The sequence below is a fragment of the Cupressus sempervirens genome, chromosome 3, assembly GCF_028749045.1.
Source record: "Cupressus sempervirens isolate cs-2001-9-10 chromosome 3, ASM2874904v1, whole genome shotgun sequence".
Taxonomy (NCBI): Eukaryota; Viridiplantae; Streptophyta; class Pinopsida; order Cupressales; family Cupressaceae; genus Cupressus; species Cupressus sempervirens.
This window is the reverse complement of record NC_143120.1, coordinates 184,719,256-184,733,177: the sequence shown is the minus strand read 5'-3', so window position 1 is coordinate 184,733,177 and position 13,922 is coordinate 184,719,256. Positions and strand designations below refer to the sequence as shown.

At 41.0% G+C, this 13,922-nt stretch overlaps 1 protein-coding gene across 4 annotated transcripts in view; it reads right to left on the bottom strand.

Moving 5' to 3' along the window:
• LOC149565406 (Chaperone DnaJ-domain superfamily protein) overlaps positions 1–13,922 on the bottom strand; it is a 196,807-nt gene that overhangs the window by 67,719 nt on the left and 115,166 nt on the right. For all 4 annotated transcript variants that reach the window (XM_089818918.1, XM_089818920.1, XM_089818917.1 and 1 more), the window contains exon 3: positions 3,798–3,838. In XM_089818918.1, the coding sequence (XP_089675044.1) occupies positions 3,798–3,838 (41 nt within the window). The remainder of the gene's footprint in view (positions 1–3,797; positions 3,839–13,922) is intronic.

Genomic DNA, 13,922 nt, shown 5'->3' with positions numbered 1-13,922 from the left:
AATGTTGATCAATCAAGAGTCAAGGCTCAAGATTCACAAGTCTTATTCAATCATTCAGAATCATAAGGACTCTTAGAAAAATCCACGTTCTCATCATCTCCTCCTGCTGCAACACTTGCAAATACATTTAAACCATGCATGGTTCTAATTGTGCTAGGTGCATGTGCTATGATGTTATCAACGTCATCATCTGTCATCACAATAAGATCCTGAAGTGTTGCATCCAAGTCTACAGATTCAAGGGCTACATCCCAAAGCTTGGTTGACCCTTCCTGGTATCCATCCTCATTACATGACAAAAGATGCAAGCTGGTATGTATATAAACTAAGTCCTCAGCTTTCTTTGAGCCCAACCGGTTGCGCTCACTAAATGGATATAGGAGTATGTACTCCAATTCCGTTCAGCAGAAGAAGAACTTGCAACCTGAATAGTGTTCATAAAAATTTTAAATTTTAAAATTAAGCATATAAGTGAAAGCAAATTAGAGAATGTTAAACACTAAAGTGTAGAATACAATTGCTAAATAAATAAATAAATGAAAACTTATTTGTGAGAGGATCTTGATTGCAAGAGGTTGTAGATGCTTGAATGGCTGACCATACATGTACCACCATGTGATAGTTCCCATGTCATTTTGGTCCTTTATTGCATATGGAGTAAGTTTTGATCCTGAAGCAAATAAGCCAAATTCTTGCCTCACCTTTTTGTGTATTTCATCATCTGGGAAGAGTCTTGCAAATGCAGTAGAGCACCCAGTAGCAACTTCTTTATCCACATATGGTGCAATTCTAGCTGACATAGCAAGTATTTCCTGGCTATAGTACCTTGGAGATAAGGCATATGTAAGGAGGTGCAATGGGGTAGTCATCCTCTCCCAACTACGATGAATGATATCCTCCACCTTTTTGCACAAGGCTTCACATTCTGTGGGGTTAGTTTCATGTGCTTGTATGGAAAGCTTTACCTTTTCCACTATGGTGTCCATGCCATCGTACACATCTCCCAAGCAAGGTGCCTCTGTATCGGCAAAGCCTAGCATAGTCATGATAGGCTAGGTTAAATCCAATATAAATTGCACACAAGCCCACCAATGCTCATCCAAGATCATACCCCTGACCTTCAAGGCTCTCTCTAAATTTGAAGCCTTCTATCATTCATTACAAATAACCATTTGGCCCAATGCTGATTTCACCTTGAGGAGGCATTTTAGAACAACAATGTGAAATGCAAACCTAGTTTCAGCTACCTATAAGCAAGTTGACAATATGACATCAAATATAAAACAAATTTATAAACAAGAAATTTGATATTGAACATGAATATAAAACTTATTCAAAATAAATAAATAAATGAAACTAAATAATTACAATTTACAATTTTAAATCTACCTTCAACAACTCCAACTTGGAGAATGATCTGAATATAAATTGTGACATGTGGTGGTGTGTCACAAACATTTGTATCTCCTCTCCCTCTTGGTATATTTGCTTCACCCAATCTATTTGGGTGCCAATTTGTTGCATGACCAAGTTGAGAAAGTGTATAGTGCATGGTGTCCAAAAAATATGGTTGTATTGAGACTCAACCAAAGCACCTGCACCCCTACAATTCGTGGCATTATCTGTGACCACTTAGACCACATTTTCACTACCCACCATCTCTATTGCCTGAATAAGAATTCTAGAAATGAATTGTAAATCCTTAACTTGTCCTTCACAATCAATAGCCCTCAAAAACATTGCCCCTTTGGGGGACATTGCAATCACATTTATCAATGGTCGATTTCTTATGTCTTTCCGTCCATCAGATACAATAGTTATGCCGGAAGTTTTTCAAGATGTTCTAATTGGTTGAAGAGCTTTGTCTATAGAAATCTTTTCTTTTCACAGAAGAGTAGTACGCACCTTTTCATACCTGGTGCTAATGTCATCAGCTAGTGCTCTAAGGATGGCTGCAACCATTTCCCTCCAATATGGTGATCTTACCAAATTGAATGGAAGACCATTAGCATAAAGGCAATGTGTAATTGCTTCATCAGCAATCTCTCTTGCCTCCATTTTGAATGCTTGATCCAACAAACCTCTTTTGTGGGTAATAACTTCTACTTCATCATCCTCCTCTCCCACTTCCAAGAATGGATGTTTGGAGGATGCAACATGATCAGTGGACACATTCACTTTGCTCTTCGTAGATGAAGGTTTTTACAAACTTGTTTTTGATTTTCTCACTAAAGGATCAACAGCCTCTTGTTCTTTTATGAATCCGGCTAACTGTGCATCGCTCAACCTTTTTCCATCTTTACTTCCCTTGCACAATGCTATTCCTTTACCAGTAGGGCCCATAAAATGAGTTTTGACCCGAGAATATGAGTTGTTGAATGGTTTACTATGACATATATTGCATCTCCAAATGTATGACCCACCTCTGGAAACTTGTGATGATCTTGTGGTGTGTCTCCATAATGGAGATGCCACATTAATATTGAAGTTATCACTTATTCTTGCCCTCCTGTTGAACTTTGACTATCAGTAGTGGCCATTCTTGCACAATAGAAACTATGAATCTAATAAGAAAATAGAAAAAAATAACTTAGAAATGTTTTAAAAAACTTACTCCTCTATTTCTTTACAAATAAAAATAAAAAAATTTCTCGAAAAATTTCTTCTATAACTTGAAAAATTCATGAAGAATTAAAAAAAATCACTAAAAAAACTCATGAAATGGATTGAATGCTTACCTTAGATTCTTATTCATCCTTTGTGGAAGCTCAATAGACACCCTACAAATGATCCTCTTCAAAACTAATGACCTTGCTTTCAGAATTCCACAATGGAGACCAAATGAGAAGAGAGCCCAGCTGAAATCAAAATGGGAAGAATGGGCAATGAATGGCCTCTTTTTGAGCTGTTTTAGGGTTGTGAGGCAAATAGAAGGGAAAAAAAAAAAAAAAAAACATTTAGAGCACATGTTTTTTAAGTCACTTAAGTGACTAGACGCTGGAAATAGTCGAATGCTCACGGGATGCGCCCGGATGCTCTCCGGAGCAACCCATGCGCATCCGCAGGAGACAAAGCAGCAACCTGGAAGCATCCACGCACCAATCCACATCTGCATCCGCACCCCCCTCCTAGGCCCACGCATCACTTAGACTTTTACCAAAGCAACTAGCCACATTTGTCTAAAATTACAAAAAGTGAATGACTGTGGACATAATTGCTTCATAGAGATGATATGTGGACATAATTCTAGGCAAGAATCTAGAGAAAAGAGGTTACGTTTTTCGAAGCAATTAACCACCTTTGCCTAAAATCTACAAAGTAAAACAACTCAGTAAGATTGGTTGTAGGATGATAGACCACAAAAAGGAAAATTCACTAGCAAAGGTAAAGTATGCAAATATTTCTAATAGAAACAGTTTAAAAAGATATGCTTTCATATTATGTAATTTTATTTAAGCATTTTAATTTACATCATGAATGCATTGCAGTCCGTTCCTTACAAATATTTATTTTCCATTTTAACAAAATCTGCAGATTTTACTCATGTTCTTGGCTCATTGGCATGCATTGATACAAATGAATTGATGGTTAAATGTATAAATCTATGAAAAGATTGCATAAAGACCTATAATGTTGTTCAAGTAAAAATTCAGTGTATTGCCTCAACATTGAACAAAAGAATAATCATGTTACTCCAAGCTTAATATTTATTTATGCTCAATAGTTATGTAAGGCTCCTTTGTTCAGATTATGATAGAAATTATTTTGTTTGATTTCAATGTTCTAGAATAGCTCACCTCTGGATATACTCTCCTTTAGAAACACGCAACATGAGAACCTGTAAATTAAAAAGTAGAGAGTATAGTGACTATATCACCAAAATACACTCAACAATATGGAGCATGAAGGAAACAACACTCTCTGCTATCAAAATAGTGAATTATCTATAGGCATCTAGCACAAGGAAAACTTTCTAAAAAACAACAATGTAGTTGCCAAAAAAAAATTCAATCATAAGTTATGCTGCCTTCAACAATCTAGAGCCCATTTATTTTCCAAAATTGATAATTTAAAAGATATAACATGGTCAAAATACAATGAAACAAACAATTAGAGCATTATTTATCATATAAATAGGAATCAGGGGTATTACAAGTACTACAAAATGTGCTGAATGAGAAAATCCAACTAGAAAATAATTGAAAGAAGAAACTTAATCTTGAAAATCAATGATGCCAATAGGAAAAATTCTCACACCTTAATTGCCAATCAGGAAACCTTCATAAAAGCATTACCAGCAGTCATTAGTTCTAAGAAACCAGAATTGTACAATGTAAAAATGCATGCAAGATGGGCCAACCTACTTAAAAAAACATCTTGGAAAGAAAATTAGTTCAAGTGAGAAAGAAAACTAATTCTAATGGACATTTACACACAATGTGTTGTACTCTCACTTACCAATTCTAACATATTTGGAAATTTCTAACTTCTCTCACATGAGCACTCGAAAGATTTTTTACACATGTTGTTGATTTTTCATTATTTTAGGGTTGTGCTCCTTCTGAATACATTATTTGTGATGCCTACTGTTGGGTGGATATATTGCAAACAATAGTTTTGGGACTAATTTGAAAACAATGGTTTCGGCCATGGTGTATGACACAATCACTCTTGCTTCTAAGGTAAGGCTCCCCCTTCTTATTAAAGCTTGAATCAACAAAACACTTAACTACTTTTATTTATAATAAGCTAAAATAGATCATTAAATTCATCCGATTCTCTAATTTTCCAATAGATGTTACCTTTACAACTCAATCTATAATTGCTGGTGTAATTTACATACAAAATATTACTTGGATCAATAATCATGATAAGCAGAAGATTAGATAGAAGAATAACCTTCACCATACCAACAACCTCCAGTGACCTAGAAGTTCATGAAAGCTCAAAATTTTTCCATGACTCTATGAGATTTTGAGAAAAATAATGGAACACACATGTAGCTCAAAGTCTCCAACATATATTTCACATTGCATGCACAAATACAAACAATGAAGTAGCACAAAGTTGGCAAGCTATTTCCGTGTTTGTGTGTTCTATGCCAATCTCAAACATATCTTTCCATGACTCTATGAGATTTTGAGAAAAATAATGGAACACACATGCAGCTCAAAGTCTCCAACATATATTTCACATTGCATGCACAAATGCAAACAATGAAGTAGCACAAAGTTGGCAAGTTATTTCCGTGTTTGTGTGTTCTATGCCAATCTCAAACATGATGAACAACTCAGAATTTGCAAGATCAAACCTGAAACCTAACTACAACCCAAAAAAAAATTAGCAACTTAAAATCTGTAAGTTGAATTTAAATATCTCCTGAACAATAGCACAACACTCACAAATGATTTCTGAAAAATGTCATCACATAACAATTGAAATCATCACAAAGTCTGAAAACAACCTGCATCTTTTATTGATTACAATTTTATTTACATCTAAGCTCAAAGTCTTAGAGTTCTTGTCAAACTGACAAATTTTTGTTTGCTTGCCAAAAGCTAAAAGATTACATGGAGCATCCCCCTACATATAGGTGAGGGGTTTGGGAGAAAAAGGTCGGAGAATTCAAACTAAAACCTTTTCAATAGCTAACTATCTGCAATTAGACTTATTCAACATTGCAAGTCCTATTGTATTTCGATTTGCAATGTGATTAGATATAATTGCAAGTTACAACTTTGCATGGAATCTTGTCACATGAAATCACAATTTGTCATCTTACATGTAATTTGTTTTATTGAAATTACAAGTACATAATTGAATGTAATGTTCCCATCATAAAATAAATAAATAATCAAATCTTTGTTTATGGGCAAATTGATTTAGTATACCTTGGACCCTTTTTTTTGTTTCCATAGGTGTTGTTTGCTATCTTTGTAAATTTTCGAGAGTTTCTCTGAAGGGTATTTAAGTATGGCATGTAGGTATTAGTTGTTATGTGATTTTGGATTATTTATTTTATACTGTGAATTCTTGTTGGAGGTCACTACTGTTTGCCATTTCGGAAGTAAAAGATCTTCCCTGCTTGGCTTCTTGGTTTCGGTGGAATTCAACCCTTACCCTATTCCGTTGTGTTCTACTTTGCTTTGGATCTGGCACATTTGAGGCACCATCTTGTTGGAATATATTTGTGACTGGAACTACAATTATATCTATCAATTCATTCTGTGTATTTGGCAAGATTAAATTCAAATCCTTCCGGATTAATAACATTGTTTGCTCCGACATAGAAGGAAGTTAACACCTCCACCTCACACTCACAGACATCCCATATGGCCACCAAATACTCCATCTGTACGGTGTTGATACTCTGTAAGGCCCCCGTCACTCCCACCATACGAATAGCATCTGTACGGCCTCAAAGCACTTCATCTATACGGTCTTGACATTCTATATGGCCACCAACAAACCCACTGTATGGCCACCATCTCTATACAACCTCCCAATCTAATAGATTGTACAGTCATTCCTCATACCATGCGCCTGCCTCCTGACATCGTACAACCCAAATCTGGGTACAATAGTCACAAAAAAAAGGCATTACGTCAAGTCTAGCCTCTGGTAGGGGTTTGAAACATTATAGTAGTATCAGAGCCATACATCCTACTAGCTTGTGGACAATGAATGAAAGTTTATAGCCAAAAAAGGAGATCCCACTCAATTGATAGAATGACAGATCAAGAACCCACTCCTACCGAAGTCAAGGCATTGTTGAGGAATCTTTCAAGGAATTAGGCATAGATCAATGACACTCAACAACTTATGGAAGAAACTCTTTAGAAACTGGCAGATAATAAGATATCTGTGGAAGAAAATGGTCACAATGCTAACTCGGTCTCAGGAAAGGCAAATCCTCATCCAACACACTCTTGACCTTCCATGCCAACTGTCCCTCCACGGTCGAAGGTACCACATAGAAGGAGGCAACCAACGTTTGAGGAAGTTCAAGAACAGTTGAAAGAAGACTAGAAGAATGCAAGCTTAGAAGAGGATATATCTTGCAAAGATTACGCACAATTGAGAATGCGATATTCTAGAGGCGAAAACAAAGGATATTTGAATGATGATCTCAAAAGAAAGTTGAGTAAAGTAAGTATATCACCATTTGATGGATCCGGATCCATATTTGCCCAAGCATGGGTAATGAAGGTCGATACTTACTTTGAGCTTAATCCTATGCCAAAAGAAGCAACTAAATTTGCAGCACTCCACTTGGAGGGAGTGGCCCATGAATGGTGGCATCATGGCACCATTATATTGGGGCATGACCAAGTAAATACTTATGCAAAATTCACTAAAAGATTGATAAATCAGTTTGATGGTAAAGATCCGGAACTTAATTTTAAAGAGTTGGCACAATTGACACAAACACAATTGGTCGACTAGTACATCACTGAATTTTTTAAACTCTCTGTTTTGGTTACAGACATTTCTGAAGGAGACAAATAGTGCTCTTCATGGATGCACTGACAGAACCATTGAGGGGTTGGATAAAAAGTTTCAACCCTGTCACCCTTTCAAAGGCTATAAAAAAGACGCGAAGCATGGCATCATGATCAACATCATCCTCTTGAGGTTACTCTCACTCCAAACCGCTAGTATTTCCAAGGGAAAAAGATAACGAACCTCCATCGAAGAAGTCTTCGTTGGATGAAGCTATCAGACAGGAGCTCCAAAGGAAGAAATTATGTTTCAATTGTAAGAAGTTGTGGGAACCTAGCCACAAATGCCTCAATAAAGGAAAAATACACTACATCGAGGTCGTGTTTGATGATGAGGATGATCAGGAGAATCTACCCACAAAGGATGGTCACCAGCAAGAGGACTCCAAAATGGTTGAATTGAACCGTATAGAGAAGATCGCCACACTGGTACAGCGTGGAGGAACCACCATCCTCGTTGGGAGCCTGAGTTGTACGGTATTAAGAGTATGGGGAACCCTTCAGGGACAAAGGATCATTACGATGCTAGATAGGGAGCTACTCTAAACTTCATAAACTCATGTTTGGTGAAAAGAAGTCTATCTACAGAGACACACATAGGATTCCAAGTCAAGGTTGCAAGAGGAACACTCTTACCGTGCACGCACCTTGTTCCCAATTGAGTATCACCATGGCTAATCACATGGTTACGAAGGATTTCTTTATAGTAGACTTAGATGATATGGAGGTTACTCTAGGAATACAATACATGGAGTCACTAGATGAATACACATAGGGTTTCAAGTGGATGGACTTCGCTTTTGTTGTCAATGGGAAGAAGGTTGTTGTTAGCCGACTAGATGGTTCCGGCGGTATTTTGTATTCTGTAGCCGATGGTCCGGCGGTGTTTCTGTACTCTGTAGCCGACGGTCCGGCGGTGTTTCTGTATTCTGTAGCCAACAGTCCGGCGGTGTTTCTGTATTTTGTAGCCGACGGTCTGGCGGTGTTTCTATATTCTGTAGCCGATGGTTCGGCGGTGTTTCTGTATTCTGTAGCCGACGTCGTCGGTAAATAGTTTGTAGCGGATAGAATAATTGTGGCCAACGGACTTCTTCGGGAAGGTTCGGCGGTAGTATTTATAGCCCGTCTGGGATCATTGTAAATCATCATTCATCTACTATGCGAATATTATTCTGCTATTCATGTTCCTTATCTGTATGCGTTCATTTTCTTGACCTATACGGTAAATATTTGGCGCCATTGCCTTATGAATCTGGAAGGTGGGAGGAATGAAGATTAATGCCAAATCAGCTTAACAAGGATCGGAATAAGGCGAAGGGAAAAGATGGAATCCGTATTGCGCAAGAGAATTTAATTCTGGCACAGCAAGCCGAACGCCGACGAAGATTTCAAAAGATTGCCGACAGAAACCGAAGCGCGGAGAAATTGTTGGAGGAGACTCGACAGCGAGTGGAATTGATGGAAGAAGCACGGGAGGAGTTCTTGAATTTGTGTTCGCCGAGGGAAGAAAATTCAGACGGAAGAGCATCAACTCGCACGGCTCGCAGTGCCGACGGAGCACGAGCGTGGAGTGACCTCTTCGTCTAGGATAGACTTCCACGGGAAACAATTTCGGAGGATCTTTCGTCTTCACCAAGGTTCGCAGCTGTCGACACCTCCAGTGTGGGAGTTCAGACTGTCGATGTGGGAGTGCCAACCGCCGGTGTGGGAGGGCCGACCAGTGTAGGAGTGCAGACCTCCAGTGTTATGGCGGGACCCAAAGAAAAATTCCGAAATTTGAAGGCGATGGTACAGCCGACCCCCTCCAACATTGTAAGACATGTGAGACAATCTGGCAGGCAAATGGAATCACAGATACCGACGAATGGGTCAGGCAATTTCCGGCAACCCTACGGGGTGTCGCGATTGATTGGTTTTCGGATATGGATCCACAGAAGCTGGATACATGGGATAACATTAAAAAGGAGTTCTTGGCGGAATTTAAACTCTTGCAGGACGATAATGAAATCGTAGTAGAAATTTTCAATACCAAGCAAGGGAAGCATGAAACTGTCCGTGTCTATGCCAGGAGATTAAAAGACTTAATAAACAAAATGGAAAGCAAGCCGGCGGACGGATTGCAGAAAAGGTGGTTTGTGGACGGCCTACGCTCACAGTTGCGGAGGAAAATGAAAATTGTGCCACCATCGTCGTATGTGGACGCGTATAACAGAGCATTGGATTTTGAAAGTGAACAGAAGACAAAGAAAAAGAAAACTAGCTCATCTGATTCTGATGACGATGAGCCTGCCGGAGATGATAGCAGCGACGACGAAGGCAGCAGCAAGAAAGTTCGGGCCCTACAGAAGGATATGATCCGCATGATGGAGTTTAAAAATATGCAGAAGGAGCCAAAAGGTAGTGAACTGTGGTGCACGGAATGTGAGACTGACGGTCATACTAAAGGATCGTGTCCAAAGAACCAATTCTGTGACATTTGTTAGATCATGGGCCATTCGACAAAGGAGTGCCCCTTTAACATGAAGACAAGAGGATCTCCGCAGGTGGTTTTCACACATGAGGCTTCCCCGTCGGGTAGTAGCCGAAACACGAATACCACCGGTGCTACATCCGGAGGATACAGGAATAATAACAGAGGGCAAAATAATAACAATAATAACAATAATTATGGGAGCCGAAGTCGAACTCAGTATGATGCAAACGGACGGCCGATCGTTCAATGCCGAGCATGTAATTTGTGGGGTCATTTTGCGCGGAATTGTACAGCGGCAAACACACCGAAATTATTATGCAGATGGTGTGGACCCGGTGATCACGAAGATTCCAAGTGTTCAAAGTCTGGAGTAAACTTGATCACTGTCGGCACGGATGTAGAGGAGGTTCTGGCAATTACACGGAGGCAAGCGGAGGAGAAGAGGAAATTGGGGGAAGCGCAGGCGGAAATTGCAAAGGCATCCTCGGCGGGGACATCTCAGTTGAAGGACATCACCGGCACCTTGGCACGGAACTTCGCAGAACAAAACATTGTACGACAGATCTTACAAACGGAGATACCAGTCAAGATAAGGGACCTCCTTCTCACAATGCCCCAGTTACGGACAGCCATTTTGAGTCATACACCGTTTCCGAAACCAACGGAGGACACAGGAAGGGACAGTAGGGAAGTAACGACAACAGACCCAATGCTGCTGGCACTCACCTCCGGACGGCATTCGGCGGTCGTCGAGATGGGGATTTTGAGAAATGTTTTGACAGACACAATTGTCGACGGAGGGTCCGACGTGAATGTGTTGCCGGAGGATACTTGGAAGAAGTTGGGAAAGCCGACATTGTGGCCACCTGCATATCAGTTGCTCACGGCAGACCAACATGGAATCAAACCGTTGCGAATCTTGAAAGCGCAACCGGTAACAATTGGTACGCAACCATTTTTATTAGATTTCGTAGTCATTCCATTGAAAAGAAAAAGATATGATGCTATTCTGGGAGGGGATTGGTTGGTGCAAGCAACAGTAAAACATGATTGGAAACGAAATACCCTATCAATGGAGCGCGGAAGCAAAAGATTCACAATTGACCTGCATACACAAATGGTCGGTGAAGAGGCAGCATCGTTAGATTCAGAAAATGACGGCGAAAGTGACGACGAAGCAAAGAGGAGAATGGAACCAGACGAAGGAGTATTGAGACTTGACGGAGAATCGAATGATGACGACCTGGACTCGGTGAATGGCCTGTTCCACTGGCAGATAGAAGACTACGAACTGTTTCCGAGTTGCAATATGTTAACAGTCGACGAACGTGAAAAAACACAGGAAAATGACTGTCCGGAGGAATGCAGGGAAGCGGAAGAAGGAAAAGCTGTCATGGTTGAAGCTGAGGGGAAGAACATACAGTCTGAACACAGAAAAACAAAAGATCCCACTGTCCGGTACATGGTGAATGGACCGCGCGGAAAGAAAAGGTTACACCGCAGCATAAAATTAGTGGAAGGGCACCGACAGCAAGGAAATAATCCAGTTGCGCAACGACTGCAAGCACAATGGGCGACGGAGGTGGCACAAAACAAACAGAATGAAATCAAAGTGGAAAAGTTTAAGAGTAGAGGGGTTGGACCATATCAGATTCGGAAGGTTGGCGACAATGGGGCAATCAAACTGGCAACCTTGGACGGACAAGAGATAGCTCAGTCAGTTAACGGATCTAAGTTGAAATCATATCGTGCAAGAAAGCTCTCGCCGTCATTGAATCCTCCATCGTCGTCATTCCAGCACTCTCTGGCAGCAGCATCATCTGGAGGTACCTCTGTTATTTGATGTGTTCGACTTTGCAACCAAAAATAAAAATAAAAATTCGAAAAATAAAAATAAAAATTTCGAATAAATAAATAAATATATATATAAAAAAAAAAGGGCCCCGCGGACAGGAAGGCCCGCGGACTGAAAGGTCCCGCGGGCAACTGCCTGTCCGCGGGCAGTTAAAGTCCTGCGGGTCCGCGGGCAGAGAAAGACCCCGTAGGAGTGTAGCGGGAGGTCCCGCAGACAGTCTGTCCGTGGGCTCTTAAAAGCCTCCTGGGCAGCTGTCCGCAGGCATAAAGTTTTCCTCCTATAGAAAAAAAGCCCCCACGGGCAGATGTCCGCGGACGTAATTTTTTTTTTAGCGCCCTCCGCCAAGGAAAGCCCCGTGGGCTTGAACGTTTTTTGTCCTCCGTCCATTGCAAACTCTCCTCCGCGGGCTTATAACTCTTTTCTGCGAGCATACAGCAAGGTTTCCTTGCATACATTGTGCCTTCGGTGATAATCTTTAGCAGCAGTGACATCCGTTGTGCAATGGTCGACTTGGCATGATGGATACGAGGTGACGGCGGATCCCCTGCTTGGTGTTCTTTGTAAGGCTTGTCTGTGTATTGGTTTTCATTGTTGGAGGAGACGTTTCACCGAAAGTTTGTTGGAGTTCTGTTCCTCATTGAGTTCGTGTAGAAGATGGGTGTGACTTTTTTTTTAGCAAGCAAAAAAAAAAAAAAACGACGATAGATTCAAGTTGTTCAGAATGAGTGACAGATGATGGGGACGCATCCGTGGTTGCCAGAAAGAGTGTAGAATCGGCAGATAATGACAGAAATGGTGTGTTCCGTGCATTTCTGTGTGGATTGCGAAGTGCTAATTTGGTCTTGGCGGCGAGGGGCGCTGCCCCTCGACCCCCCCGGGGGCGTTGCCCCCTGGACCCCCAGTCGTGGCGAATATCAATCGTGGGAGTCTGATCAATTGAGAAGAGTTGAAGTTGCTGCAGGCATGGACTTTCTGTGTACCAGAGGCAGTGGGAGCAAGTGTTGGCTGTGAGGCTGTCTTGGTGGATGCGTAGAGAGCTCGGGAGGAGCTGATCATCCAATTAGAGGCAGTGCAGCGACACTTGGCTCAGGGTACCGAGGAATTGAAAACAAAGAAAGCAGCACAGGTGGCTATCAAGGTCAGCTTGAGGAGACAGTATTGTGTTAGCAGAGGCTACAGATGTAACGGGATGAATGTGGAAGTGATGTGACAGAAGCAGATTTTTCTTGTTGTAGTCGCTTTGATGATATATTTTGATTGTTAATTTGTCTCAAACATGTTGTAGTTGTCGTTCGGAGACGACTTTTCTTTTTGGGGGGGATGGTGTTAGCCGACTGAATGGTTTCGGCGATGTTTCGGTATTCTGTAGCCGACGGTTCGGCGGTGTTTCTGTATTCTATAGCCGACGGTCCGACGGTGTTTCTGTATTCTGTAGCCGACGGTCCGGCGGTGTTTCTGTATTCTGTAGCCGACGGTTCGGCGATGTTTTTGTATTCTGTAGCCGACGGTCCGGCGGTGTTTCGTATTCTGTAGCTGACGGTCCGACGGTGTTTCGGTATTCTGTAGCCGATGGTCCAGTGGTAAATAATTTGTAGCGGATAGAATAATTGTGGCCGACGGACTTCTTCGAGAAGGTTCGGTAGTAGTATTTATAGCCCGTCTGGGATCATTGTAAATCATCATTCATCTACTATGCGAATATAATTCTGCTATTCGTGCTCTATTGTCTGTATGCGTTCATTTCCTTTACCTATACGGTAAATAGTTGTTCTCCGTAGGATGGCCAATGAGGGACCAAAAGAAGTTTCAGCAAACAGATGGAGGCCATTTTTCGGCATGATGACATTGCATGGGCTGCACATTGCTTTGTTTCCACAAAATCAATAAAAGGACAATGGAGACCACACCAAGATGATCTAAAAGCTATCTTGAGTACCCATGATAATGTTTTTATAGACATTCCTCTTGGCATACCTCCCCATCGTATTTTTGAGCATACCATCGAGTTGGAAGTTGACGCCAAACCAGTTATCACCACGCCATACCACCATCCAAAAAAATTCAAAGAAGAGATTGAGAAGACAATTCAGGA